The sequence below is a fragment of the Juglans microcarpa x Juglans regia genome, chromosome 5D (genome assembly GCF_004785595.1).
Source record: "Juglans microcarpa x Juglans regia isolate MS1-56 chromosome 5D, Jm3101_v1.0, whole genome shotgun sequence".
Taxonomy (NCBI): domain Eukaryota; kingdom Viridiplantae; phylum Streptophyta; class Magnoliopsida; order Fagales; family Juglandaceae; genus Juglans; species Juglans microcarpa x Juglans regia.
In genome coordinates, this window is record NC_054602.1 from 18,848,258 (window position 1) to 18,875,818 (window position 27,561).

At 38.4% G+C, this 27,561-nt stretch overlaps 2 protein-coding genes and 1 non-coding gene across 6 annotated transcripts; 1 reads left to right on the forward strand and 2 right to left on the reverse strand.

Annotated features, from left to right (window-relative positions):
• Positions 1 to 369: 369 nt before the first annotated feature.
• On the reverse strand, positions 370 to 1,712 carry LOC121265033 (probable xyloglucan endotransglucosylase/hydrolase protein 23). Its single transcript, XM_041168470.1, has 3 exons — positions 1,326 to 1,712; positions 1,033 to 1,226; positions 370 to 914 (listed from the first exon to the last, which is right to left on the reverse strand). Exons 1-3 carry the CDS (start codon positions 1,602 to 1,604, stop codon positions 506 to 508), a joined length of 882 nt encoding a protein of 293 aa, XP_041024404.1. The 5' UTR covers positions 1,605 to 1,712; the 3' UTR covers positions 370 to 505.
• Positions 1,713 to 7,866: 6,154 nt separating this feature from the next.
• Positions 7,867 to 8,005, forward strand: LOC121266670. Its single transcript, XR_005940891.1, has one exon. It is a non-coding gene; the product is annotated as a small nucleolar RNA Z247 (small nucleolar RNA).
• A 1,965-nt stretch (positions 8,006 to 9,970) lies between these two features.
• On the reverse strand, positions 9,971 to 21,414 carry LOC121266543 (G-type lectin S-receptor-like serine/threonine-protein kinase At4g27290). Of its 4 annotated transcripts, XR_005940824.1 has the most exons (9): positions 19,833 to 21,413; positions 19,041 to 19,175; positions 16,920 to 17,077; positions 16,566 to 16,776; positions 16,197 to 16,434; positions 15,971 to 16,121; positions 15,569 to 15,850; positions 15,398 to 15,485; positions 9,971 to 9,983 (listed from the first exon to the last, which is right to left on the reverse strand). XR_005940824.1 is itself a non-coding variant. In XM_041170403.1 (8 exons), the coding sequence occupies exons 1-8, from the start codon at positions 21,109 to 21,111 to the stop codon at positions 15,462 to 15,464; spliced, it is 2,466 nt and encodes an 821-aa protein (XP_041026337.1). In that variant the 5' UTR covers positions 21,112 to 21,414; the 3' UTR covers positions 15,312 to 15,461. The 4 variants fall into 4 exon arrangements, 3 of the variants coding, with proteins under 3 accessions (XP_041026337.1, XP_041026336.1, XP_041026334.1); XM_041170403.1 differs by lacking the exon at positions 9,971 to 9,983 and having other exon boundaries at positions 15,312 to 15,473; positions 19,833 to 21,414; XM_041170402.1 differs by lacking the exon at positions 9,971 to 9,983 and having other exon boundaries at positions 15,312 to 15,485.
• Positions 21,415 to 27,561: the final 6,147 nt, after the last annotated feature.

Here is a 27,561-nt window from a genome sequence, read left to right on the forward strand (position 1 = left end):
TATTTTTTATTTATCAAAACAAAATAATACAATTGTAGGATCACACCTATTTTTTATTTTAAAAAAAAAAAACCCCTCATGAATTTTAATATTAAGAGTTCTCTCTGAAATTTGATATTCCATTTAAACAAAATGTCAGTTCATTTTTTAAGAGTTCAGAGCTTACTCTCCATGTGTTTAGGCTATCCAGAACATATCAAACACCAATGCAAGCATACAACTGCCTACACAGTTATAAGATGTCATAAATATAGTTATAAGATGGAAATTAAACAGTAAAATGGCAGATCACTTCTACTTCGTAATGCTTATATTTGATGTCATAAATATAGAAAATAATCTCTTTTGATGCATTTCAAATAGTAAAACTTACATCCAAACTCTGTTTATGTGATCCATTTTATTGTGTCATTACAACCACAATGAATGAAATAATTGTGTTTCTAAAATCTCAGAAGCGAATATATGACAAAAAAATGGCAACAGCTCTACAATATTGAGGTATTTAAGACTCGCTAGTGGCAGTGCACTCTGGAGGAAGACCTTGTGGAAATCGCTTTGCGTCCGTGCAGTAGTTGTAAATCATGTAATTCTTCTGAACCCACTTGAGCCTCTCTTGGCTTGCCGAGTCCAGCTCTTCGGAGAGCCAAGCATTGGTAGCGGAGGTGGAAGGTGAACTTGAGCCGCAGGAAGATGCCCCAGAGGACCAAACACAAGCATCCGCATTGAAGTTCCTATAGGAAGCAGTAAAAGGAGCTTGTGTCCAATCCGTCTTGACTAGTCCACCCCTTGTGGCCCAGTCATCAGCATTCCAGAGGCTAGAGTGTATCCTCATCGGCTGGTTTTTTGGGAATGGAACGCCAATCGACTCATGGTTCTTGAACTCTCTAATGGGAGTGCCATCCACAGAGAAGCTGAAAAGCAAGAACAAAAGCAACGAATGAAAAGCGTCAGTATCATAGCTGGAAGAAAGGAGTGAGAACGTGATGTAGGAACCGATTATAGGTTATGGGATTGGATTTTTGTGCTTACATGATGCGTTGGGGGTTCCAAAGAATGGAGTAAGTGTGGAAGTCAGCCGTGGGGTCGAACCAGAGGTAGAATTGCTGCTCTCTGTTGCCTTTGCCTTGTCCAAAAACATTTGTGTGAACAATATAAGGTTCGCCGCTTACGTTGCCCAAGAATTCGTAGTCTATCTCATCCCACAACGACCCTTCTGAGCGTAACTGCAATATCCGAGCCATTTGTTAGCAAATACAATCGTGAAATGATCATGTACGTAGTATTAAGACAAAGCAACAAATATATGAACAAGAAGAACATACGTAGTAGGCTGTCACGGTGCCAGCGGAATTTCCAGGGACAAGCTTGATTTGCATATCTATCTTGCCAAATAAATACTCGTTCTGGGAGTTGAAACCAGAGCCAGAGGCTTTGTCAAGGGAGAGAGTAAGAAGGTCGCCGTTGTTGAGTATCTTGGCACGGCCATCTCCCCAAGTAATGTAAAAGTCTTGATTGAAATTACCCGCAGAAGAAATCCCCATAGAGCTGACCAATGCCAGGATTAGCAGAGCAGTTGAACAAAGTGAAGAGAAAGAAGACATCGGTAATTGGTATTTGATTCTATAGCAAAAGAGTTGGAGGTACAAAAAGTGATCAATTTTAATAGAGCAGGGAAGCTTTGGTTTGTTTCTTGAATAGATGAGACTGATGCACCAAAGGCCAAGTGCCACGCCATTTATAGGGGTGAAAAAGAGGACAGAGAGACAAAAAAAGAGAAAAACGAAGGGTTGAGAAGGTTCCTTGCCGCGTGGTCTAAGTAGGGTCGTGTTAGAGACCAGCGAGAACAGCTGGACATTGACTCTGCTTTTTTCCGCCATAGCCATCACGAGAGCCAGATGGGTTCTGTGTCGTCTCACTCTCATTGGTGATTAATATCCAGCCGGCACACGTGTTTTAGAGCCGAGAAACGAACACGAAACTTTGAAGTTGCTTTGCCTAATGCGTTGTGCGTGTGGGCTCACTTTTACTGCCTCTACCAACTCCTCCATTAGGATCAGTACGTGAAGTTTTCCTTCTATGTTTCAAGTATTTAACTTTTTCTTCTTCTTCTGAGGTGGTATGGTATCCCCTGTTATCAAAACCCATGATATGGTCGCATGAGAAATTTTCCACAGATTGGTTAGTGGTTGTAATACCGCGTGACTTGATGATGTTGGAGACCATTTGTTCACCGTCGAATCCATAAAATAATATAATTTTTGAAAGAGGGTTTTTGTTCTTTTCAACTTGCGTTGTGATAACTTGTCTTATGTAGTCTGAAAGGTCATTTTAATGAACCTTATCTAATTCTGAATAGTAATTAATATTTGAGCCACTTCCACTAACTCTTCTTTTTAGCGTCTGATTTAATTTATAATAATAATAATAATAATTGTAAGGGGATTTTTATACTAAGAAAGACCCACAGGGCCTCGGCCCAGAAATCTGACCCAAGGTGTTCCCTATCCAAGCAAGGAACAAAACGTTAGCTAGGGAGGGGCGCCTTGCAGTCGACAAGATAGATTGACCTGACACCCACTACGGTCGTCCTAGGGAACAATATATGAACATAATGCATGGAAGACACGGAAGACCCTCGATTCATTAGCATCAGGTCATATACGGCTTATATAAAGTGAATCAGAAGTCAGAAAATCACATCGCATTATTGATGATGTTGACTAAATCACACGCCACATTTATGGAGCTGACACAGAGCCACGCCACATTAAAGAAAATCTGACGGCAAGCACAAAAAGAAAAGTAGGGGCTTTATGGGAAAAATACTATCAGCACCCTCTCCAAACATGATATAAATAACGAATCCCACGTACAAGAATGCTCTTCGATCCCAAGACTCGTACTTATTTGCTACACTTTAAGAATACTTACTAACTTTGGCATCGGAGGTTACCCGGCCCTAAGGCCACCCTCTCAAACCGTAGTCTTTTCTACCTTGTGCAAGACCCATTTTCGAAGACCTGAGTTGTTAATGATCTGTCCAAAGGTGTGCGAAACATGACGTTAATAGTGGCGCCGTCTACAGAATCGTAATAGATCTTGCGTGTCCTTCATGCACTCGAGACAACCCGTTCCAGTCGACTTAAAGGTTTCCTGAAGTAACTTGAGACATGGGAGTAGGTTAGACAGAGAACTAGGCATGCGAAAATGAAAAACAAAATCACAACAAGAGAAGGCTATGTATGCGTGAATAAAACAGCCATGACGGGGGAGACCGGCATTCTGCCTCCGGCCTCCGACTGGGAAGTCACAAGCGAAGTTCAGGACAAACAAGAGCTTCGAAAGGCAAAGCCAATTGGACCATTGGAACTTGTTACCCTCCACCTTGACCAACCAATGTGTTTGCATGGAATCACGGGGACATGCCTGGGATAGTGCTTGAAATCATACATCACAGTTTAAGTGTGGACCCAAAAGCCAAAGAGGTGTGGTAGAAGCGTCAAAGCGTCAGTGCGGAAAAGAATGCCACCATAGTCGAAGAGGTGGATCGACTACTGAAGGTGGGGTTCATTCAAGAAACTCACTACCCGGAGTGGTTGTCGAATGTGGTATTAATAAAGAAGTTGAGTGGCAAATGGAGAATGTACATCGACCTCAGTGACCTCAACAAAGTTTGCCCGAAAAACGGCTTCTCGTTTCCCCACATCGACCTCATCGTTGACTTGATGGCGGGTCATCGGCTTCATGGACGCCTACTCGAGGTATAACCAAATCCGTGTGAAGCCTGAGGATGAGGAGAAAACTTCGTTCATCACAGACTGAGGTCTATACTGCTATAAGGCGATACCCTTCGGTCTCAAATATGCGGGGGCCACCTATTATTTGTTGGTCAACCGTATGTTCAAAGATTAGATAGAAAGAAATATGGAAGTCTACGTGGGCAACCTCTTGGTCAATAATAGGACCTTAGAGCAACATCTGGACGATTTGAGAGAGGCATTTGCGATACTGCAACAATACCAAATGAAGCTGAACCTGGCAAAATGCACTTTTGGTGTCAGGTCAGGAAAGTTTCTAAGGTTTATGGTGTCTGAATGGGGCATTAAAGTTAATCCCGAGAAGGTGGACACTGTCCTCAGCGTGGCCCCTCCGTGCAACATAAACGAAGTACAAAAAGGTTGGCCAGGTGAGTCGCTGACCTCAACAGATTCGTCTCAAGATCAACCAACAAGTATCTACTGTAGTTCATAATTTGACTTGAAGTGATTAAAGAGCACTGGCATTGGACTAGCAAAACCACTTCAAGTCAAATTATGAACTAAAGTAAATGGAAAACCAAAGTTCTATTAATGAGTATATGCTTTATATACAATCAAACTTTCAATTGAAGCACTTTTAATATGTAGTGAATTGCATTATTGCATGCATTTTACATGATAAATATCGAATTTTTTGTAAGATGCATTTAGTTAAAAAGGTAATAATTGTTTTAAATATAAAAATATGTTTTTCAACATTTTTTCTTAAAACAATTGTAATAGAATATAGGCTTTTAGACTATAAAAAAAATCTTTTCACCATTATTCTTTTTCCTTAAAAAAATTTAATACTATAGCCTTTTATTTATTAAAAAAAAAAAAACAGATTGGAGACCAGAACCTGGATTTTCGGTTTGTAAAAACCCGGATTCATCCGGATTCTGGACCGGGTCATAACCCGGGTACCTAGTTCGAAACCTGGATGAACACTCTTAATACTCGTGCTATTATAATAAAGATTCAAATAATAATAATAGTAATAATAATAATAATAATAATATGAATTAAAATTAATTGCGTAATAATGATAGAATTTTGATAAAAATGACAATAGTATAATGATAACCATAATAGAATGTTCTAACAATATGAAAATACATAAAACTTATTTTATGGCCTAATTTTTCAGATCGGGTTGTTACAAATTTGCTTAGGAGCTGCTTGCATACGAGGAAATGAGTGCTCTGCACCCAGAATTTTGTTATAAAATGCAAATGAAAATTATAGACATCCTCCTGCGAGATGTGTATGTTACATCTGATAGTTGTTTACAAAAGTCAAGACTTTTGGGTAGAAAGGGCATGCCATTAAGGGCCCGTGGAATCGAAGGTTTGAAGGACAATATTAAGTGTCTATCTGGTTCCATATCTACAATTGTTAGTTATTTAGTTCTGTTTTTTCTGTGTCTTCATCATTGACTAAATAGTTAGTAGCAAGTCCTTGCTCTTTCTGGATTTGTGTTTTTGACCCTCATGAAATAGTTACTCAAACAGAAAGAGGCATATGGTGAAACATGTAGATGTTGAAGCAGCTAATCTTCCAAGATATTAATGCTGCCATAAATCTATGGTTGAGCATTTCTGCTCCAGACCATTGCTCCCGTGCTTTATCGTGCCTGAAAACATAGTGCTACTACTGTATATTGTTATTGATTTGTTATCGATGAAGGTTTGTTTCTACTGTATCAGGTGCTTTAGGTTCTAAAGTATGACATATTTCCACGCATTTTCTTGACATAATGTCCATTCAATTACAACGTTGCTTTCTCTTTGTCTATGGTCTCAGGGTTGCACGGGATTTCACCTTGACATATATAGCATTGCTTTCTCTTGTAATCTTGAGAGCTCTTTTATATCAGATATCGCAATTGATGAAGTGAAAGAGGCTGCCTTTAAACTCATTTCAAGTGTAAGATCTCTGAAGTAGCTTCTACTGGTTTTTAATCTGCAGCCAATATAATTTTATGTATCATTCTTATTGCAGATTCCTGTGCCCAGTCGCTCTATGTTCCTTGTGAGAAGATTTTAGACAGTAATTGAAACCACAGCAATTTGCATATGGCGTAGGAGATTCTATTATATAGAAACTTTACAAGTATGTAAACGTTACAGACACTATTAAAGTTGTACATGCTATACAAGGAAAGATGACTATACATTCTATAATTAGAACAAATCAGTTCCTACATCTATGGTTCTTTACATTGTCGTATATTGCTCCCTTGATATCAGCCTTGATTCTCTCCTTGATGTCTGTCGTAATTATCTCCAGATCAGAACAAGTCTGTGTTATCTCCAACACCTTGCTGGATATTTGAACTATGATTCGTGTGAAAGACTCATCTTAAATGGGAGGTTAAATGAGGTAACTCAAGTTCAATTTGCTTTTAGATTTTATGCTACCTAGAGTCAATCTTGTAAGTTGCTTTATCCTGGAATGTTGTTGTATACTAATTTTAGAAAAGTCGTAATACCATTTGGCATTTAATCATTTCCAGTTAGAGTTGAAGATATTGAACCCTTTGGCTTTGTGCTGCTGTTTATAATTCATAAAGGTTAAAGTGAAGTTGTTAAACTCAAAATTTTAAATAGGACAAATATAGGAGTGATAAACTTGGATCAAGTTTTGATTTAAGATTTCACTGACCAAAGAAGATGTTTCTAGTATTGGTAGAAGAGATACAATTTGATTCTGGGGCTGTTGGCTAGAGTTCTTTGAAGTTCTTGAAGACCACCAAACTGTTCTCAAGTTACTTGATGTTTTACACTTTTTAGTGGGTTATTTGCTTGGCTTCTTCTGAATATGCACTTGTCTCTTTTATCTCGTTATAATTTCTGTTTTCTAATGAGTTTCCTTCTCTTAAGGTTTCTTTTGAAATTTATGTACACTATTGAGCAGCAAACTAAAAGGTGCAGTGACACGGAGGTTATTGTTTAGAAGCATACAAGAGAGATTAATTTGGAAGAGGTGGGATGACGTGTTGCGATGCGGGTATGAAGTTCGGAAAATGGAAGAGAGAGAGAGAGAGAGAGAGAGAGAGGGGGGGCACATCTTCAGAAGGAAAATTGAAAATTATTATGTTAATACTGAGTTGTATCAATTGTAATAGTTTTTGCCTAGTTCGGATAAATTGTAACATGTAAATATCTGGGTAGCGTCTATTTTGTATGGATCCAGTATAATGGTACAACCCTATTCAAGACCAACTCTTACCAGACTTACCAGACTCAAAGAATGTTGACTCACTTGCTGAAACTGTTCCTATCACGAAGGAGTAGGACATGAGATCCTGCTGCGACCAAGTGTTTGAATTTTAAATATTGTAGTTATCTTGTGTAAACAAACTTTTGATTTTTGAATACTTGTTAAGAGCCTAACGGTAGCTTTAGAAGCGGCTCTCTGTTAACAAGTGATGTATATATAAACAAGCCTTTGTATATGTTTTAAATATAGCAGAAAGCACTTTCACATACTGACTCTATCATATTCTTCTATATGGTATCAGATATAGCCATTTGACCTACGTCCTTCCATGTCCTCTCCTTCCCCAATTATGTCAAACCACTCTTCCCCTCTTTCTTCCTCTCTTATAACCCCTCCAACCATTAATGTCACCAAACTTTCTCGTGATAATTACCATGTCTAGAAAGCTCAACTCATTCCTTTCTTCCGTGGCCAAGGTCTTTTTGGTTATCTTGATGGTACCGCCACAATACCTCCTAAAGAAATTGCCGTTACCATTCCCGAATCCCATACCACTTCATTTATTCCTAACCCTCTCTATGATCACTGGCTAAGGCAAGACGCCATTGTTCTTGCTATCCTTTTCTCTGCAATTACCGAAACAATCTTAGTCCAAGTTGTTTCCCATACCACCTCTGCTAAGGTTTGGCAAGCGCTTGAAACATCTTTCTCTTCTCAGTCACGTGCACGTATCATTCAGTTGCATACTGACCTTGCTAATGCCCGCAAAGGTGCCCTGTCTGCTACTGATTATTTCATGCAAATTAAGCGCTACACTGATGAACTGGCCATTGTTGGGCACTCCCTCAGCTGTGACGAAATTGTCACCTACATTCTTGCTGGTCTCGGTCATGATTATGACCCCTTTGTTACTACCATTTCTACGCGCAAAGACCCTATCACTTTGGAGGAAGTTTACTCTCTTCTTCTCACTATAGAGTCTTGCCTGTCCCACCACAATTCACCAATGCCACAAGCATCTGTCAATGTTGCTACGCGACAAAGTCCACAACATTTTTCTCGTGGTCGTGGTGGATATCGCGGCAGGGGGCGCAGTTTCCGTGGAAGTTCTCAACAGTATTCATCTTCTGGTCGTGGTTCTTCCACTCGAGATACTGTCGTTTGTCAAGTATGTGGTAAACAAGGCCACACAGCGAAGAAATGCTTTCACAGGTTTGATATTACCTACTCTGCTGATTCTGACCAGCGCAATCCCATGGCCCTCGTTGCCTCTAGCAACTCACAGTCTGCACCTGATTGGCACCCTGACACTGGTGCCACCCACCACTTAACCAACGACATCGCCAAACTCAATCTGAAGAGTGAAGACTATGATGGTACTGATCAAACTCATGTTGGCAATGGTGCAGGTTTGCAAATCTCCAAAATTGGTTCTTCTTCCATTTCTAATTCTGCCAAACCGTTCATCTTAAATCACGTTCTACTTGTTCCTGAAATTAAAAAAAATCTCGTTTCCGTCCAATAGTTTTGTAAAGACAATAATGTGTATTTTGAGTTTCACCATGATTTTTTTGATGTCAAGGATTACTTGGGGAGCCTCCTTCATCACGACATATTTAGAGATGGATTATATTCCTTCTCTGCCTCTGCCCAAACTATTCATCCTCGCTGTTTTTCTACCGTTCGTGCCTCATACCAGTTGTGGCATCAACGACTTGGTCATGCGTCTCCACCTGTTGTCAACAAAGCTGTATCTTCTTTCACTCTTCCTCATTCCAATAAAAGCATTCTAGTATGTTCGGATTGCCAACATGCGAAAAGTTGTTCTCTACCGTTTCGTTCGAGTCATCATCCATCCAAGTTTCCTCTTGATTTAATTTATAGTGATGTATGGGGGCCAGCATCAGTTCTTTCCAACTCTGGTTGTCGTTATTATGTTTCCTTTTTAGATGATTGCACAAAATTTTTATGGCTCTTTCCACTCAAATTAAAATCCGATGTAGAGACTATTTTTCTTCAATTTCAATCTTATGTTGAACGCATGTTTGAGCGCAAAATAAAAATGTTTAAATCTGATTGGGGTGGTGAGTTCCGCAAGTTAACGACTCACTTCAAACACACTGATATTCAACATCGTATCGCCTATCCACATACTCATCAACAAATGGGTGCTATTGAACGGCGCCATAGACAAATTGTTGTGGTTGGTTTATCCCTTCTATCTCATTCCAATCTTCCCCAACAATTCTGGGAAGATGCCTTCCTTACAGCCGCGTATTTGATAAATAGGCTACCTACGCCTATCTTACAAAATAAATCACCTTATCAGCTTGTCCATCGCCATAAACCCAACTATCAATTTCTTAAAGTATTCGGATGTGCATGTTGGCCTTACTTACGTCCCTTTAATAAACACAAAATCGACTTCCGCTCAAAAACTTGTATTTTCATAGGCTACAGTCTTAACCATCATGGTTACAAATGTTTAGATCTTGCAAGTGGAAAAATATATGTCTCCTGTCATGTTATATTTGATGAACACTCCTTTCCATATAATCCACCGTCCAAAGTCGATACTCCTTCCCCTTCTAATTTAGTTACTTTGTCAACTTCCATCAACACTCCCCTTCCTCTGTTTTCTCCTTTTTCACTGCCTACAGGGAATTTGCAATCTGAATCACCGAGTCTCAGAATTTGTGCAGCACCATCAACGTCGGATCCTCTCCATGATGAGTCACTACCGTCCATATCACCTCCTGTTTTGTGTCAATCCAATCAGGTACCCAACCATCCGACTCTCAGTGCAGTACCAGCTCGCCCCACAAATACGTATGCTATGACAACCAGATCCAAAAATAACATTCGAAAGCCTAAGCAGTTGTCTGATGGTTGCATTGTACATCCACTTCCAAGAGCACTTCTAGCTGCAGTCACACATGACAATATTGAACCATCATGCTACACTGAAGCTGCAAAATCTAGTCATTGGCTTGCTGCTATGAATCTAGAGTTTGATGCCTTACTTAAGAATCAAACGTGGGAATTAGTTCCTCCCAAGTCACATGCTAATGTCGTGGGTTGCCGATGGGTTTTTTAAAATCAAACGGCGTGCTGATGGAGTTGTTGAACGCTATAAAGCACGACTAGTGGCTAAAGGCTACCATCAACAATATGGTATTGATTTTCATGAAACTTGCAGTCCCATAGTTAAACCTGCAACTGTCTGTATTGTTCTCTCCGTTGCAGTATCCAAAGGTTGGAGCCTTCGTCAGATTGACGTCCAAAATGCATTTTTACACGGCTCACTTCAAGAAGAAGTTTTCATGATTCAACCTCCCAGTTTCCAACATCCACTGTATCCTCATTATTTGTGTCGCCTGAAACGATCCTTATATGGATTATGTCAAGCTCCTAGGTAGTGGTTCTCTCGCCTAGCAGATGCTCTACTATAGCTTGGTTTTACTGCGAGTAAGGCAGATTCCTCTTTATTTATTTATCGGTCTCATTCTCAGATTATATTTTCCCTCATCTACGTAGATGACATCATAATCACGGGATCCGATAATCAGCAAGTAAGTAAGATCATTCATGCGTTGCACAAGCAATTTGCAGTCAAAGATCTCAGTAATTTGTCCTTTTTCCTGGGCGTTGAGGCCTTACACTCTAATGATGGTCTATACTTAACTCAACGCAAATATATAGTCAAGCTACTAAAACGGTCCAAGATGGATAAATCCAAACCGTGTGTTACTCCTATATCCACAAGCTCGCATCTCTCACAAAGCGATGACAGTGACTTTGAAGATCCAGTTCTATATAGAAGCATTGTCGGGGGATTACAGTATTTATCATTCACGCGGCCTGATATTGCTTACTCGGTTCATCGGGTCAGGAAGTTTATGCATCATCCGAAAGTTTCGCATTGGCAGACAGTGAAAAGAATTCTACATTTTTTAAAACACATTATTTCACATGGTCTCTTTATATCTCGTTCCTCTTCACTTCAATTTCAGGCGTTCTCTGATGTTGACTGGGCAGGTGATCGTGATGACCGGCGGTCTGTGGGAGCATACTGCATATTCCTTGGAAAAAACTTAGTTTCTTGGCGATGCAAGCAGCAGAATACAATCTCCCGAAGTAGTACTGAGGCAGAGTACAAAGCACTTGCAGATGCTGCTGTTGAACTCTAGTGGTTGCAATCTCTCACACGAGAACTTAGTCTGTGCATGGACAGTCCGCCTGTCTTGTGGTGTGACAACATTGGTGCAACGTATCTAAGTGTCAACCCTGTGTTTCACGCACACACAAAACACATTGAAATATATTTTCATTTCGTGCGTGAACTTGTCGCACACAAAAAAATTCTAGTTCAGTTCATTTCCAGTCGAGATCAGGTCGCTGACCTTCTCACCAAACCACTAGCATCCTCTCGGTTCAAGCTGTTAAGTTCCAATCTCAGTGTTCAAGATCTTCCCCTGCGATTGAGGGGGCGTATTGAAGACCAACTCTTACCAGACTTACCAGACTCAAAGAATGTTGACTCACTTGCTGAAACTGTTCCTATCACGAAGGAGTAGGACATGAGATCCTGCTGCGACCAAGTGTTTGAATTTTAAATATTGTAGTTATCTTGTGTAAACAAACTTTTGATTTTTGAATACTTGTTAAGAGCCTAACGGTAGCTTTAGAAGCGGCTCTCTGTTAACAAGTGATGTATATATAAACAAGCCTTTGTATATGTTTTAAATATAGCAGAAAGCACTTTCACATATTGACTCTATCATATTCTTCTATAAACCCACTATGTAATGATACGTACCCATAAATAGTAGTTCCAACCAGCCCTTAGCAACAGAGATGCTGTTGATTTATCTATGTACTTCTGGTTTTAGTTTGACGAAACAATGAAACATTTGAATGTTATTAAAATAAAAATTTCCTTGCTTGATTGTTACAGTTCCCTCATGGCTCCACACACTACCACGTTGAAACCTTCACCCATTAGAAGGCTGAGAACCACACTGTCGTAGGAACCACCCTAAGCCATCCTACACCGTAAACCACAAGACGCCATAGCAATGTCCAAGCCTAGAGAGCCTTTGTTTTAGGAATCCAAAATAGAGCAGCAAGCACCACGGACAAACCACCTCTCCTCCACGCCATTGCCACTGCCGCTATCAATGGTCAGAAATCAAGCCTCTCTCGCGTCGTCCAGCTCCTGCCGTGGCTCCTCTGTGTAAGCTCCTTCGATTTCTCTCACCCACACCCCCTCTCTACCTAAGAGCTCTCTCTCTCTCATCATTCTATCTTTTTTTTCCCTCACATTATCACCCTCCCTCTCTCCTTCTCTGTCTTGATCTCAACCACCATCAGCCACTTAGTCGTCGAGACCACCATGAGACAATCCCCGTTCGTATTGTAGTCCATGCACCAACAAGGATAACATCCCTCTCTATCTCTCCATTCTCTCTCTCTCCATTTTCTCTCTCTCTCTCTCTCAATTAATTAGTTGTTCCCTCATTACAGGCCGGTTAGTATATTTTTGACAATGGGCCATGCTTATCAAAATGGCCCTAGGGTCATCGATAGTGTTTATGGGTTTGTTACATTATGGGTTGCACGGATTTATGCGCCACAGTTGGATATAATGGGTAATGTATATAGTTTGATGTTAACACCACCTGTTTGCATGGACAATATTATAAGATTAATTTATGGAGTAATATGATGTTAGGATTTAATTGTGTATTCATTTGGAGAAATTTTGTGAAAATCAAAGCATTTTAGGGAGAGTCGATATTTTAGGATTTCAAGGATGTTTAGACTTTAAGAAAGATATTGAATTTTATATCTCAGGTTTTAATTACAAAGTATGTGTTCAATTAAAAATTTACGTAGGTTACGTGATTATTTTATAGGTAACGATTGATATTCACTTGGCACAATTGTAAGGAAATTCAGAGAAACTAAAAAGTTCAGATAAGCTGGATTCCTATACTAGACGTTGCATAAAATGATTGGATTGAAGTTGATTTTATGAAAAATATGCAAGTTTTGTTATGAAAAGAAAAACTTGAAAACAACCTTGGTCATTTTATTTGTATTCGCATGAAATCCTGTTTAAGAAGAAAAGTATTTTCTGTCATGACTGGTATAGACATGAGCTATTTTTGACATTATGTTTCTGATTATGCAAAAATAGCAAATAGAAAATTTGTGCATGATTATATGAAGATAATCCGATTCTGTTCTAAACTCTGATATGATATGATATGATTTCTGAAAACCTCTGGCATGACATTTTGTTTCTCTTATGTTCTGTTCTGACCTTACTACAGGTGTAAAATTGTAGCCTTTATTTGGATTGATGGCAAGCAACACCTAGACAGATCAACTCCAAACTGTGAGAGAGAGAGAGAGAGAGAGAGAGGGGGGGGGGCTCTGTGGTCACTGCGTGAAACAGGGGGAAAGTGGGGCATCGGGGCTGGGGGAGCAAAGAAGAGGGAAAAAAGCTGAGGGTGTGGGTGAAACGGTGCATTTTGGACTAGCTTTTTTTTTTTTTTGGCTGGGTTGGGTTTGGCACTTGGGCTTTGGCCCTGGGCCTAGGGTGTTACATTACACGTACACTGGACTAAAGGATGACAAAACCGAATAGGTTGATGGGACAATTCTTGCGCATCCCTGATGCTTCCCTCGAAAATTGAAGCTCAGTTTGCTGCCTATGAAAATAGCCTACATGGCGTTAAGCTCAATTGCATGGTCAGACGCATGGTCTTTGAATCCGTACTCCTCTTTTCCCATGCCTGCTCTGTTTGAGATGTCATCGTTCAAGTAAAGATAGCGATGTAACCGGTTCGGTTCGGTCCGGTCCGATTTTGGATATATTTTAAAATTGAACCGATATATACCGGTTTTGAGATTTGAAGAACCAATACCGCACCGATTACACCCCTAAACTGGTACTTCCGGTTTTACCTGTTTCGGTCCGATTTTTCCAGTATATTATATAGTATATATAATATAGTATATTATAGTAGATAATAATATAGTGATAATATGTTGTAGTTTATTATAATTGTATTATAGACTACATGTAGATATATTATAATATATAATATAGTGATATATTATAATATATAGTGATATAGTATTAATATAACTATTAATACAATAGACTATAGTGATAATATATAGTTATTTATATAGAATTTTAAAATTTAACATTATATTAATTAGTAATTTATTATATAATACAAAACTATTTTATGTATAATTATATATAATATAAAAAATCATATAAAAATATTTTATACAATATAAAAGAATTAAAATATATATATATATATGAACTGGTCTAATCCAGTTTGATCCGGTGTTAGAAAAAGAAAAACTGAAACCGAACCGATTTTGACCAGTTTTGAAAAAAATGAAACTAATACCCAATCAGACCAAACCTGATACCAGACCAAACACACCGGTCCGGCCCGGTGTACCGATTTTTTTTTTCACCCCTAGGTACAGACCTTGATAAGTCACCTGCTACCATTGGAGCACTCCTGTGCTATCTCTCTGGGCATTCCAGTTCCCATATTGTGTTGTCTATTACTCGCCCCATAATGCTTTTGGCTATGCCTTGCTCACCCGCATTGTAGTCTGCTTATAACTCGCCTCACAAATTACTTGTACGCCTCTTACTCGCCCGATGTAGAACACATATCTCTTTGGTCTCCTTGTTCGTTGCTTGCCCAAGGTGACGCTTAACTTGCTCATTTGTGTTGCTCATCTTGTGCCTTTGCTTATGACGTTTTACTCACCCACTGATTGATCGTCCAATGTTCAGGCTTGCTTGGTTCACATTTCTCGTTTGCCCGCCTGGCAATCTGCTCGTTTAGGCATCACCCTTCTATCTTCTTCCCGGTTACATTTGCCCATTTACGGGGAGTTCTTTCCTTCAAATAGGTGAGGTCCTCACAGAGAGTGTCCAAGTTTAGGTAAAAATGGGATATTTCTAAAAGTGATTGGTTAACCATCATTTTTTTCCAACTAAATTGGTACTATCTATTTCAAGTGAATTGGAGAAGATACTACTTAATAGAGTGAGAAGTAAAACAAAGCTGTACATAGACCACAGGCATTTATTGCATTAACCTGACAGGCTTTTGGCTTATGTCCTATTTTCCAGTATTGCTCGAAAACTCCCAAATAATCATTAGCATCAGAGAATTTGACAAAAAGGCTAGGCAATAAGCAATGAAAAAAAATTAAGGCTCTTATACGAAGCAAGAAGAAGAAAACTAAAAGAAACACTTCTTCTAAATTTGAGTGTCCACTGGTTCAATAGATCAGGAACCAGAACTTGTGAGATGTGATACATATTTTTCATTCCTGTGAACCTTCTGTCGGGTCGTTCATAAATTCTGGAAATTATGTTGTAGTTTAATTTAATTCCTGTGTGGAGAACTGTACAATTTATACAAACTCTATAAGATTTTTAAATATAACAACCAAAACATCTATCCTCCATCAAACATTGTAACAGATACCTCATTCGTAGTAGTATGACAACTTTTCCCGCTCGATGATGTATCCATTCCCATAGAAAAAACTTCAGTATAAAAACCAGGTTCCTTGGGTTGAGGCACCATTGCAATCTCATTTGCCAACATTAATAACACCGATGACATAGTTGGCCTGTCTTCCACCCGTTGCTGTACACACAAAAGACCCACTTGGATATATCTTACAAGTTCATCCACAGAATATGAGTCGTCCATCAGTGCATCCATGAGTTCCAATGGATTCCCTTTAATCCACAATTTCCATGCCTGAAAAAATTTTAAGCATGTTCCTAAATTTGTCAGAGCAGAGAACTGAAGTCATATGATTAAGAAATTGAACTTATTTAGCAAGAGAACTTGGAAATTATTTTAGCTTTGTATTTTTACATGTCCAATCAAGTTGAGGTCATGGTCAGGGTGCCAAAATCCCCAGTTTTTCTTTCCACTTATCACCTCCAACACTAACACGCCAAAGCTAAATACATCTGATTTCACTGAAAAGTGTCCACTCATTGCATATTCTGGTGACATGTAGCCGCTGCATGTCAACACAAGAAATTCAGCATTTGTAAGCAGAAGGAATGTATTTTGAGAATATTCTTAAACCACATACTATGTTCCCATTACTCTCTTGGTCATCTCTTGTGTCTGGTCTGCTCCAAAAATTCTTGCAAGTCCAAAATCGGAGATTTTGGGGTTCATCTCACTATCTAGTAAGATGTTGCTTGCTTTGAGATCCCTATGGATGATTCTTAGCCTGGAATCTTGATGGAGATAAAGGATTCCTCGTGCTATCCCCAAAATAATGCCAAAGCGCTTCTTCCAAGCCAGTAATTTCTTTCTAGTCTGATCTGGAAGAAGCATATATTAAAGAACGTTAAGCCTCTTTTATTTGTTAATTTATTGAGAATTATGCAAAAAAAAAAAAAAAAAAACACTCAATGAAGCAGGAAGAAACAAATCAAGTGTTAGATGCTCGAACCAAAGAGAAAGTAGTCCAAGCTTTTGTTGGGAAGGTACTCATAGATTAGCATCCTTTCATCTCCATGAATGCAGCATCCCAAAAGCTTGACAAGATTACGGTGTTGAAGCTTTGAAACCAAAATAACTTCATTCTTAAACTCTCTAAGACCTTGCCCCAAGTCCCGAGAGAGCCTCTTAACTGCAATTTCTTGTTTGCTCGGTAATACACCCTATGAGAATGTCATATCAAAATTTAACAAATCCAAACAGATACAAGGAAGTACACAGCTTCAATTTCCCCAATTTATATATTTAACTTTTGCTTATGGTTTTACCACATAATTTTAGTTTCGGTAGTCTCATGATGAAATACCTTGTAGACAGGACCAAAGCCACCCTGTCCGATCTTATTTCTAAAAGAGAACTCGTCAGTAGCAGCCGAAACAGTCTTCAGATTAAAAAGAGGAAGCTCAAGGTCTTCCTCCTGAGTTTCTTCCATTAAATATCTATGGGGATGGTTTAAGCTTGCAGCTGTTACATACAAGTTGATCAGCAAAAATAAAAGATTAAGTTATTGCACTTTTGATTGTAGCATACACAAAATGCTACAAGCATAAATGTATGCAACGTAACTCAATAAAAACAAATAAATAAATAAATACACAAATATGCTAAAAAAATGTCAGCTTGTAAAGCTCCCGAGAATTTCAATAAATAGCCCAAACTCAGAGATTTTAAGCTTTTGACAGAAGATTTATAGCAGCAGACAGGAATCGGACACCTTGCTTTGCACAAAACAAGAATCATTGGTGAAAGCATGGTCCTTTATTTAATAAATATATATATATATATATATATGCGCATTCTCTTTCAGTACAGTGCAGTGAAATATCTGTTAGAAACAGGAAAATTCAACAATTACAAACCAGATTATCAAGAAGAACTTAATTGGAAAATACTGGCAGTTATCACCAAATTCATTGATTATAATATATATTTTTGAAGCAGAGAGCTTTGCCCATGTTCAGACACATCATTCTCTCCTCCATTATGTTATTAAAAAAAATGAACTATTATATATATATTTAAGTTAAAGTTATCAAATGAACAATGATATATCTAATTAAGTTAGTAAATTTCATTTAGAGGTAGTAATCTTTTAATTTTTTGGCCGCTTTCTTTTCTAGTTTTCAACTCATACTTATCTAGTTTTGTAACCGATATACTAATAAAGGATATTGATTTTAGAAGAACTTAATGAGCTTTAAGTTAAAATTCTTTATAGTGAAGATCTCTTACACACTATAAAGAACTCTGTCTTCTAACCACTCAAGAAGAAACAACGATGCTGCTTAAGCAAAGATTTTTGAATTATGAGGTTTCCAGTTACTAACGTAGAAACAGAGAAAAGCAAGATGAAAGAAGATCATTGTGCTGAACTAAATTATGGGCATCAAGTCTATATTGTAGAGAAGCTCAAGGACATACCATTTTAAATATAGTATTTTTCATATGTAATGATTTAGTATGCTTGTGCAGAGTTCAGGTATACAAGTAGTACTGCTAAGTTCTAAAGACAGCTAAATTTGCATTTATGAAAAGATAGAAAGACTACATTGTTCACAATTGAGGTGACCGAAATATGATTTGACTGACAAGATACTAATTCTTTTATCAATAACTTACTAGAGAGTGAAAAATTATAGAGAATTCTTACCAAAGTATGGTTTTATCTTATTACGACGTTAACCTCAAAGCTTATACCGATTGGTAAAGGACTAAGAATGTTATACCAACCACTCACTTGGCTGCTACTACTCGACGAAGGGTGCCGCATGAAAATTTAACAATCTTCCCCACATGTGAACTTCTACCACAACAACCATGTTTCTCACCAATGAGAAGCCTTACCAAATGTAATAAGATAAAACCAGTAGTCAAATGGTCATAACTATTGGAGCTGACTCTATCATGTCAGTCATTGTTTCTGAAATTCATTCTGATAATCTGTCATCTTTAATACAACTTTTAGTGGCGAAACACTTGGTGGTTTTCCAGTGAGACCTTGGGAAACTAATATAAGCCTAAAATTTTGATAAAATGGATTGTGGTCTAATAATATCCTCCAACATAGCTCCTTTAAAAGAAATAATCTATTGTCAAGGTCTTGTACACCCATTTTGTTAGGACCAAGTGGCATCAAGTGAAAGATCACTGCTGTATATTATTAAGTGTATCCCACTCAAATTCCTTTTGAACCAAAGACTCCTCATATGCTAAAGTCATTGGCAATGTATTAAGGTAGATACAAAAATAAATACCCAAAGAGCTTCAATCAATATCTTAAAAACTCTGATTTAACTAGTGTCCAAAAGATTTATGATGTTTCATCAATAGCTTCTACAACAATGAAAATACCAAGACATTTTATTAGCCAAGAGTCAAGTCAAAGCCGCAGCTCTCCTTCGGTATGCAATATCAGTATGTGTTTTACCTCTTCTCTTTGCTTTTCTTATTCGAAAAGCACACCAGCTAGCGACACCACATAGAAGCATCCCAGTAGCCACGCATATGACAACAGTGACAATCATCCTTACTCGTTTATTCCTCCTGGCATCAGCAATTGACTCTGGACACCAAAGAAGTTCATAGAGTAAGTCTTTTCGAAAAATGACAAAACATTGCCAGTAGCATAGAAATTGCTTTTATGTTTTGAACCACTTGGGCCATCAATTTTTAAAGCCTAAGGTAGCATAACAGACCAGCATAAATCGCCCGATTCTGTGACCTTACTAATATGACCTTCCATCTGAAAGCCATACACTCACAAATTGAAGCAACTATTAAGAGACAAAAGCCCTGAAATATTGACCCTTCACATCTATTGAGTCTCAAGGACCCGTGACTTGTATCCCCTATCTAGTTCATCAAAACAAAAACTCATTTTACCATGTGCCATTCAGATCCTCTTGGGAAAAGAATGTTAGAGCAAGATTATTAAAGGTATGAATAAGCTAATTTCAGGAGGATAAATTGTCAATAGCCATTAGGATTCAGAACCACGTTCCAAAGTTAGTCTGCCCCACCTTTTTGAATGGAGGAGGCAAATTAACATCAAAACCCCAATATACGGTAGAAACAGTTGAAGTTTGTGGGTGTGTGAAGTTTTACTAACGTCTATTTTATCACTGAAGGCTAAAACCGGCACTTTGAAGGTTGCTATCTGTGTGTGAGTTATTGAACTAGACGAATCTACCTCAAAAGATTGTTTATGAAAGTTACATACCTAGTTCGTTTTTCGCCATTCGTATATAGAGATCATCCCCACCACTGGGAAAATGTTTCATATCAACCAAATCACCAAACCACATCACACAGTCTCCCCCATTTCCATGGATATCTATCAGAGTAAATGCCATACACGAACAATTCCTCAAACACTCAGCCTCACAAACCTCAAGGCTCAAATTCCTACTCTCCACCAAATGCGAATGATCAGGCAACTTCATTCCTCCATACTTGACGAACCCATCTCCATTTTCACATTCTAACTCCCACCTCCTCACACACCCTCCTGACCAAATAATCCTCGACCAATCCTCCGGCGACTTTGGCGTAAAACCTTTCAAACAATTGCATTTCGGGCCATCACTGTAACAATTCCCATAGGGCCCACATGTCCCATACCTATCACAACTGTCCCTCTGAAGAGTCACCATCGTAACCCACTCATTGCTACTCTTACTCCATGTTAGGTACTGAATCCAGCCGTCTTGAGTCACCACAAACCTTGACAAAGTTGACTCCTGGTCTATAACCTCGAATGTATAATAAACTTCTTCACGGCTTGAATTGAACATGGGTATAAACACAGGGTTGGACCTCAGCTCATTGCTGCCACTGAACCTGACTCCATCCCACGGACCCCACCTGTACTTCTTCTGGGTCCCTTTGCTGAGCACCAGCTGAGGTGTCTCAGGGGAGTCTAGGCTAAAAGTGTAGTCTCCGGCAGATGGGTCCTCAGCTGATAACCATGATGTCATATTCCGGTACAGGCCGGTTTTAAGGTTCCAACCAAGCTTCATACCTGGCAACAAGGTGTCGGTTATATTATCGAAACTTTGCCAGACATACCCTTCCAGATCAGGATTGTTTTCCTCTTTCAAAACAAGATTGCCATTGTCCAAGAGCTGCAAAATGGGGCTCTGTAACACCCTGGTGGCATTGACAGACCAAATTTTCTCCGACTTATTAAGCAAAAGTGAGAATCCATTTGAACCCACTGACAGTGACCCTGATTGGCCACTGATATACTTGTTTCTGTTGGCGACCCAGACCACGGTGAGAGTGATATTCTTGTACCAAATGCCCAAGTACCTGCGGCTAGAATTGCCTCGGTTAAAGAAACCGAGCTCAAAGCGCTGCCCAGAGGAGACCAATGTTTGCCCATCTTCAAGCACCTGGTTCTGCGTCAAGCGGTCCGAAACTGTTGCTGCTGTTGAAGGCCGGGGCGAGACTGAGGATAACCAAACGTACCACAATATGAGAAACGGCGAAAGACCCATTTTCGGTCGTGGGAAAATGGAGGAGTTTCTTAAAGAAATAAGAAGGTAGCAGAATCATGGTGCACGAATTGGCTCCGTGTCTTACGGGAACACTTGCAGGGCTGAAAATGTCAAGAATAGACAGATAACGGTTGAAAAAGAGGGCTTCAGGTTCCCCCAAACTCAATTGGCCAAACGTAATCACTGGTGACAAAATCCACGTACGGCACCTTCCAGCACGAGAATGATTTGGTGCTTTTTGTTCGAGGTCCTTTTATCGACCAAACTTAGACCGTGTATTCTCTCCCCATTTCAACGAGGGACCGCTCAAGTCCTATAGCCTCTTTTGACTGTTGCCCTCGTTCTGTATCCTCGGCGCCGTTAAGATAGATAGTTTAGATGAGATTAATTGAGATGATAAATAAAAATTTAATAAAATATTATTTTTTTTAATATTATTATTATTTTAAAAATTAAAATAATTGAATTATTTATTATATTTTATATAAAATTTAAAAAAAATTATAATAATAAAATGAGATGAAATATTTTCTCACCTCCAAACGAATTCCTTCCCACGTTTTAAATTTTCTTTGTATCAATTATTAATTTATTATGTGTTACTTCTGAATGTAGATTAGTCTCGAACCCAAAGTGAATATTTGTCGCCCCACGAGTTTATTTCACTTTCCTTCCACACGCTTCGGCTTTGATAGAAAATTTGCGCACCAACTTTTTTATTCAATGGCAAAATAGATTCACCAAAGATAATATTAGGTGATGAATTGAGATGAGTTAAGATAATTTATAAATAATAGAATAAAAATTAAATTATTTATTATATTTTGTGTGAAAATTTAAAAAAAATTATTTTGAAATTTGAAAAAGTTGAATTGTTTATTATATTTTGTATGAAAATTTAAGAAAATTGTAATAATGAGATGAGATGAGTTGAAATGAATTGAGGTGAATTTCGAATGCAAATGAGGCCTTATACTTTTAAAACTTTAAATTAAAATTAAAATTACAAAAAAAAAAGTGGGTGGTCCGAAGACGGGGCCACCTAACTAGCCGGACATGATTTGGCTCGTTTGGTTCCTTGACTGTATTCAGTTCAGTTTAGTTTAGTTTAGATTTAGATCTCTTATAATATCCAAACACTTAACTCTCTCAAATCATTAAATTCATCTCAACTCTCAAAACCTCTTTACACATGAGATCTATAATTTTTTTCAACTCAACACATTATACATGGGATCTACAACTTTTTTTAATTTTTTATAAATACATATAAACTCATCTTAACATCTAAACACATTTTAAGTGGATCCTACAGAATTCATTATATCATCTTTACTCACTACTATTCATAGAGAATTCATCTCAACTCATCATTCAAACACAGCCTGAATCTAGTGCCTTTCTAGCGCAGATCCAACACCTCGGATCCGCTATATTCAATGCCAGGGTGGACCGGATCCGACCACACCGAGGCTAGAATAGATTATTTCACACTTGGAATGGTCTGAAGATTGTATTAAAAATAATTAACATTTAGGTCTTTAGAAATTCAGGAGTTTTTTTAGATTTTTTTTTTCTTTTAAAAGAAGTTTTGCACAGTGTTCCATCGTTAAAATGTTTGAGGTGGTGGAGTAGGAGTGAAGGGTATAAACTATAAAACCTGTACTTTAATTTTACAACCTGCCCTAATAATTATTTGAATTATGAAGAATTGTGGTACCAAAATGGTGTAGCAGTTACATTATTCCAGTACCATCCATCATGACCCACGGGCAAATAACTTAAAGGTGCTTGTTTTTTTAAATTACAATAGTAGTAGTAGTTTTAGTTTTTTATTTTATTTTATTTTATAACTATAATTGATCATATTTACGTACACACCAGACAACGCAAAATGGTAACTAGACACCTTCAATTCAAAGGGTCGTGGTTTCAATCAAAGGCACTCCACCGGTTCCCAAAAACTCAAGCTCTTCCTCTCAAACTCAAATCTACTAATTCCTCCGCAGCCAAGCAAGCCTGTCAATAAGGAAGAACTTGTTTGCCAATTCTGCAATAAGAGGAACCACACTGACTTGAAATGCTTCAATAGATTCAGCCTTTCTGATGCACGACAACTGGGAGATTCTTCTACAAGATTTTGAAGATTTCCTTGATCACTGTAGCTTCCATAGTTAGCTACTTCCTAGTCTAGATTTTCTGTTTCACACTAAATCTTGGGTTTCCTTATTTTTTTCATTGGCTTTCCATTTTACATGAGTTTATTTCCATTTTAGAATTATTTTATTATGTAGCCTATAATCATTAGTTTTACTATAAAGGGATGGTATTGTAATCGGAAGGTAGCATCTACCTTTCATCAATAAGGGAATTTTTTATCCCAAGAAGACACAGCTCCTTTGAAGTAATTGGCTTTCGCTACGTCAATTGGCATCGGAGCAAGGTTTCACCTAGCGCGATGGCAAGGGATGTGAATGAAGGTAACCACTCCGATGGCAAAGAATGTGGGGTGCAAACCCTTTGGATAGCCGTTCAAACGCAAAGCCAGCAAAATCGCCAATGGTTTGAAGGTATCAAATGCATGTTGCAGGAGATACAACAAACCATTGTGGGCATGCGTGTCAATGGCATCCGAGACCATGAAGAGGATAGAACAGATCGAGAGCGTGGGTTTATCCCACGACGATGATATCAAATGCAATATGACTCATCCAACGATGAAGAAATGTAAGGGCTTGTAAGGAATGACAATGACAACAAGGGCTCCAAACCACACCAACAACTATAGAATAAAAATTGACTTGCCTTGTTTTAATGGTCATCTTCACGTTGAGAGTTTCCTCGATTGGCTCCTTGAGGTGGAGAATTTATTTGACTACACGCAAATACCAGAGGTACAACAAGTCAAGCTAGTAACTTATAAACTATGAGGGGGCACCTCGGCTTGGTAGGAACAAATGCAACACAATTGTAGATGAGAAGGCAAACAACCAGTCTAGACTACCAACAAATCCTATATCAACAATATCAAAATTGTCAACAAGGAACCCAGACGGTTGGGGACTACAAGAAGGAGTTTTATCGCTTGAACTCGCGGAACAACTTATCGAAGACGGAAGGGTAGTAGGTTGCAAGGTTTATTGGGGGCCTTAGAGTTACTATTCAATACCAAGTTACGTTGCACATTGTATGGACTCTGGCAGAAGCCCTTAATTTGGCTATGAAGATTATGATGCAGTATCATGTCCACCAGCACGAGTACAGACAGTCCGACAAGCAACCAGAACAACTGATGAACCAACTCCACCAAACCAATATAAAAAACCTTCTACCAGCCGAGTGCTAAGAACAAGTTGGGGCAACCAAGGACCACAACCAACACCCTCCACAAATCAGAATAGGGGACGTAACAACAATCCCTACACCAAACCAATGATAGGGAAGTGCTTCCGATGCAACCAACTAGAATACCAGTCTGATGAATGCCCTAACCGTCGAACGGTCAAAATGATGGATATGGCAGACGAAGGGGTAGAGCCCTTGGGTGAAGATTTAGTTGATGATGAGGAGAAGAGGAAGTTTGTGGAAGGAGACAAAGCAAAACTCGTCAACTGTGTCCAAAGGCTACTACTCACACCAAAGCGAGAGGAAAAGACGCAAAGGCACAACATATTCAAGACTCGTTGCACCATTAATCGAAAGGTGTGTAACTTGATAATAGACGGTGGAAGTTGTGAGAATATTGTTTCAAAGGCCCTCGTAGCAACTTTACAATTAATGGTTGGGAAGCATTCGCATCCTTACAAGATCAGTTGGATCAAGAAGGGAGTTGAAACACGGATCACTACTCTTTGTTGTGTCCCATTTTTCATTGGCAAGTTTTATAAAAATGAAGTAATTTGCAATGTGGTGGAGATGGATACCTTTGACATTCTGCTGGAAAGTCCATGGTAGTATGATGTAGATGCGATGTATAAAGGATGTGATAATGTGTCTATGTTTTGGTGGCATGGCCGCAAAATAGTACTAATGCCATAGTTGAGATGGACCCTCATGATACCATCAAAGAGTTTAAGAGTTCCTTTTATAGTGTCTGAAGTACAATTCATAGGAGACATGAAGGAGGTTGGTGGGCTAATGATGCTAGTAGTCAAAGGGGCAGAGAACAACCAAATTTTTGAGATCCCAGTTCCAGTACAACAGTTGCTAATCGAGTTTTCAAATTTCACGCCGCAAGAATTGCTAGATGGTTTGCCACCAATATGAGACATTCAACACCATATTGACTTGGTTCTCAAAGCAAGCCTTCCGAACCTTCCCCATTATCGCATGAGTGTAGAATTTTGCAGAGCCAAGTGGAAGATTTCATCCACAAAGGACTGATCCAAGAAAGTATGAGTCCTTATGCCGTACTTGCATTATTGACACCTAAGAAAAATGGGAGCTGGAGGATGTGTATAGACCACCGCGCCATCAACAAAATAATAGTAAAATAATGTTTCCCTATTGCAAGACTTAAACGATATGTTGGACATGCTTGCAGGCTCCAAGACCTTCTCGTAAAGATTTGCGCAATTGATACCACCAAATTAGGATCAGACTTAGAGATGAGTGGAAGACTAAATTCAAAACCAACAAGGGGCTATATGAATTGCTAGTGATGTCGTTTGGCCTCTCCAATGCACCTAGCACTTTTATGCATGTTATGCACTTGATTCTTAAATCTTTTATTGGGAAGTTTGTTGCTATCTATTTTGACGATATTCTAATTTAAAGCCAGGTTGAATATGTGCACATGGAACAACTGTGAGAGGTCCTAAAGACTTTCCAAGCAAATAAGTAGTACATCAACTTGAAAAAATGCACCTTCTGCACCAACAAGTTATTATTCCTTGGCTTCGTGGTGGGTGCCGAAGGGATTCATGTAGATGAAGAAAAGGTTCATACGATTAATAATTAGCCCACGCCAACTATCATTAACCAAGTCTAGAGCTTTCATTGGGGTAGCCACTTTCTGAAGATAGTTCATTAAAAATTTTCATCGCGCCAATCACTAAGTGCATGAATAAAGTAGGACTAAAAAACTGACCTATCGGTTTGGTTTTGGGCCCAAACTGAAACCGACCGATAGGTTTCTCTAGAGAGGGCAAACCGGTCGAAATCGACCGTGTATGGGGAGGGAAACCGGCCAGTTCACGGTCGGTTTATCGGTTTGGGTCAGTTTGGGCCATTTTAAGACCCAATTCAACCTCTTTTTGGGCTCAATTTGTTATTCAAGATCATCTACATTTAGACTTTTTTTTTACAGAATTTTTAAAATTAATTTTATTTATTCAATCTCTTTTTAATTTTAATTATGCCATGTATATACTATTAGTAACTAATAACTACTACATATATACTACTTATATTTTATAGTCTTATTATCTTATATACTAAATTACTAATTACTGGATAAATAAATAAAAACTCCACTAGATGTTTAATACACATTACAAACAAAACCAAATTGTCTTAAGCAACTAGCAAGTAAGCAACAAATAACAATTGTTCTTGAATAAAACTCAAAAAATCTTCATTCTTCAACATTCCAAATAGATTCCCAATGGCCAATGCAGTGTTCGAATCTTCAATCATCAATAGTTGTGATGTACGATGCTCCTAACTCTATATAGAAAAACACCAAATAAACAATATTAATAAATTAGGATAATGAAAAAAAAATTAAATTAAATTATAAAAGTAAATGAATATGGAAATTGAATGAGAAAAACATATTACCAGATTCTATCACAAAACTCTCAACATTATCCATGGAGTCTCGAATATCAATTGGCGTTGACGGAAGTCGCAACCAATTCTGAGTACAAATAAGTGCCTCAATAGTTCTCAGAGCCAAGGAACTCCGAAAAGGATCAAGTACACGACTTCCCGTACTAAATGCTGACTCTGACGCAACTGTGAAAATAGGCATGGCTAACACGTCTCGTGCAATCCTCACAAGTATAGGATAATTAGGCTCATTCACTTTCGACCAATTCAAAAAGTCAAAAGATTGCTTGAATGTCTCACAACCATCTGATAAATACCAGTTTATCTCTGTTTTGGTAGCTGTAAATCCAGAGGCAGTCTTGCTTGCAACCACTCATAAAAAAGTTGTAACTCATGATTATCTTCAGCATCATTTGGAAGTGCAGATGCCGGAGGGAAACATGTTCTCTGCTACTCGAGGTAGAATCGAACATAGCATTATACTCCGCATACATGTCTGATAATAATTGTCTTACCCTCAACAACAAATCTTCGCCCAATTCTCATCATAAATTTTTTTCAAGTGAAAAGTAAAAAGCCCCAACTTACTACGTGGATCAAGGATAACTGCAATCAACAACAACAAATTCATCCTATCCAATGAACTCCAATACTTATCAAATTTCATTCTCATGCTTA

Coding starts and splice junctions, on each gene's coding strand:
- LOC121265033 (XM_041168470.1), bottom strand. CDS start 1,604: ATGTCTTCTTTCTCTTCACTTTGTTCAACTGCTCTGCTAATCCTGGCA. Junction 1,227..1,325: donor GCACCGTGACAGCCTACTAC/GTATGTTCTTCT, acceptor CGGATATTGCAG/TTACGCTCAGAAGGGTCGTT. Junction 915..1,032: donor TGGAACCCCCAACGCATCAT/GTAAGCACAAAA, acceptor CTTGCTTTTCAG/CTTCTCTGTGGATGGCACTC.
- LOC121266543 (XM_041170400.1), bottom strand. CDS start 21,111: ATGGGTCTTTCGCCGTTTCTCATATTGTGGTACGTTTGGTTATCCTCA. Junction 16,777..16,919: donor GCTTTGGTCCTGTCTACAAG/GTATTTCATCAT, acceptor ACATTCTCATAG/GGTGTATTACCGAGCAAACA. Junction 15,851..15,970: donor ACCTCAACTTGATTGGACAT/GTAAAAATACAA, acceptor AAATTTTTTCAG/GCATGGAAATTGTGGATTAA.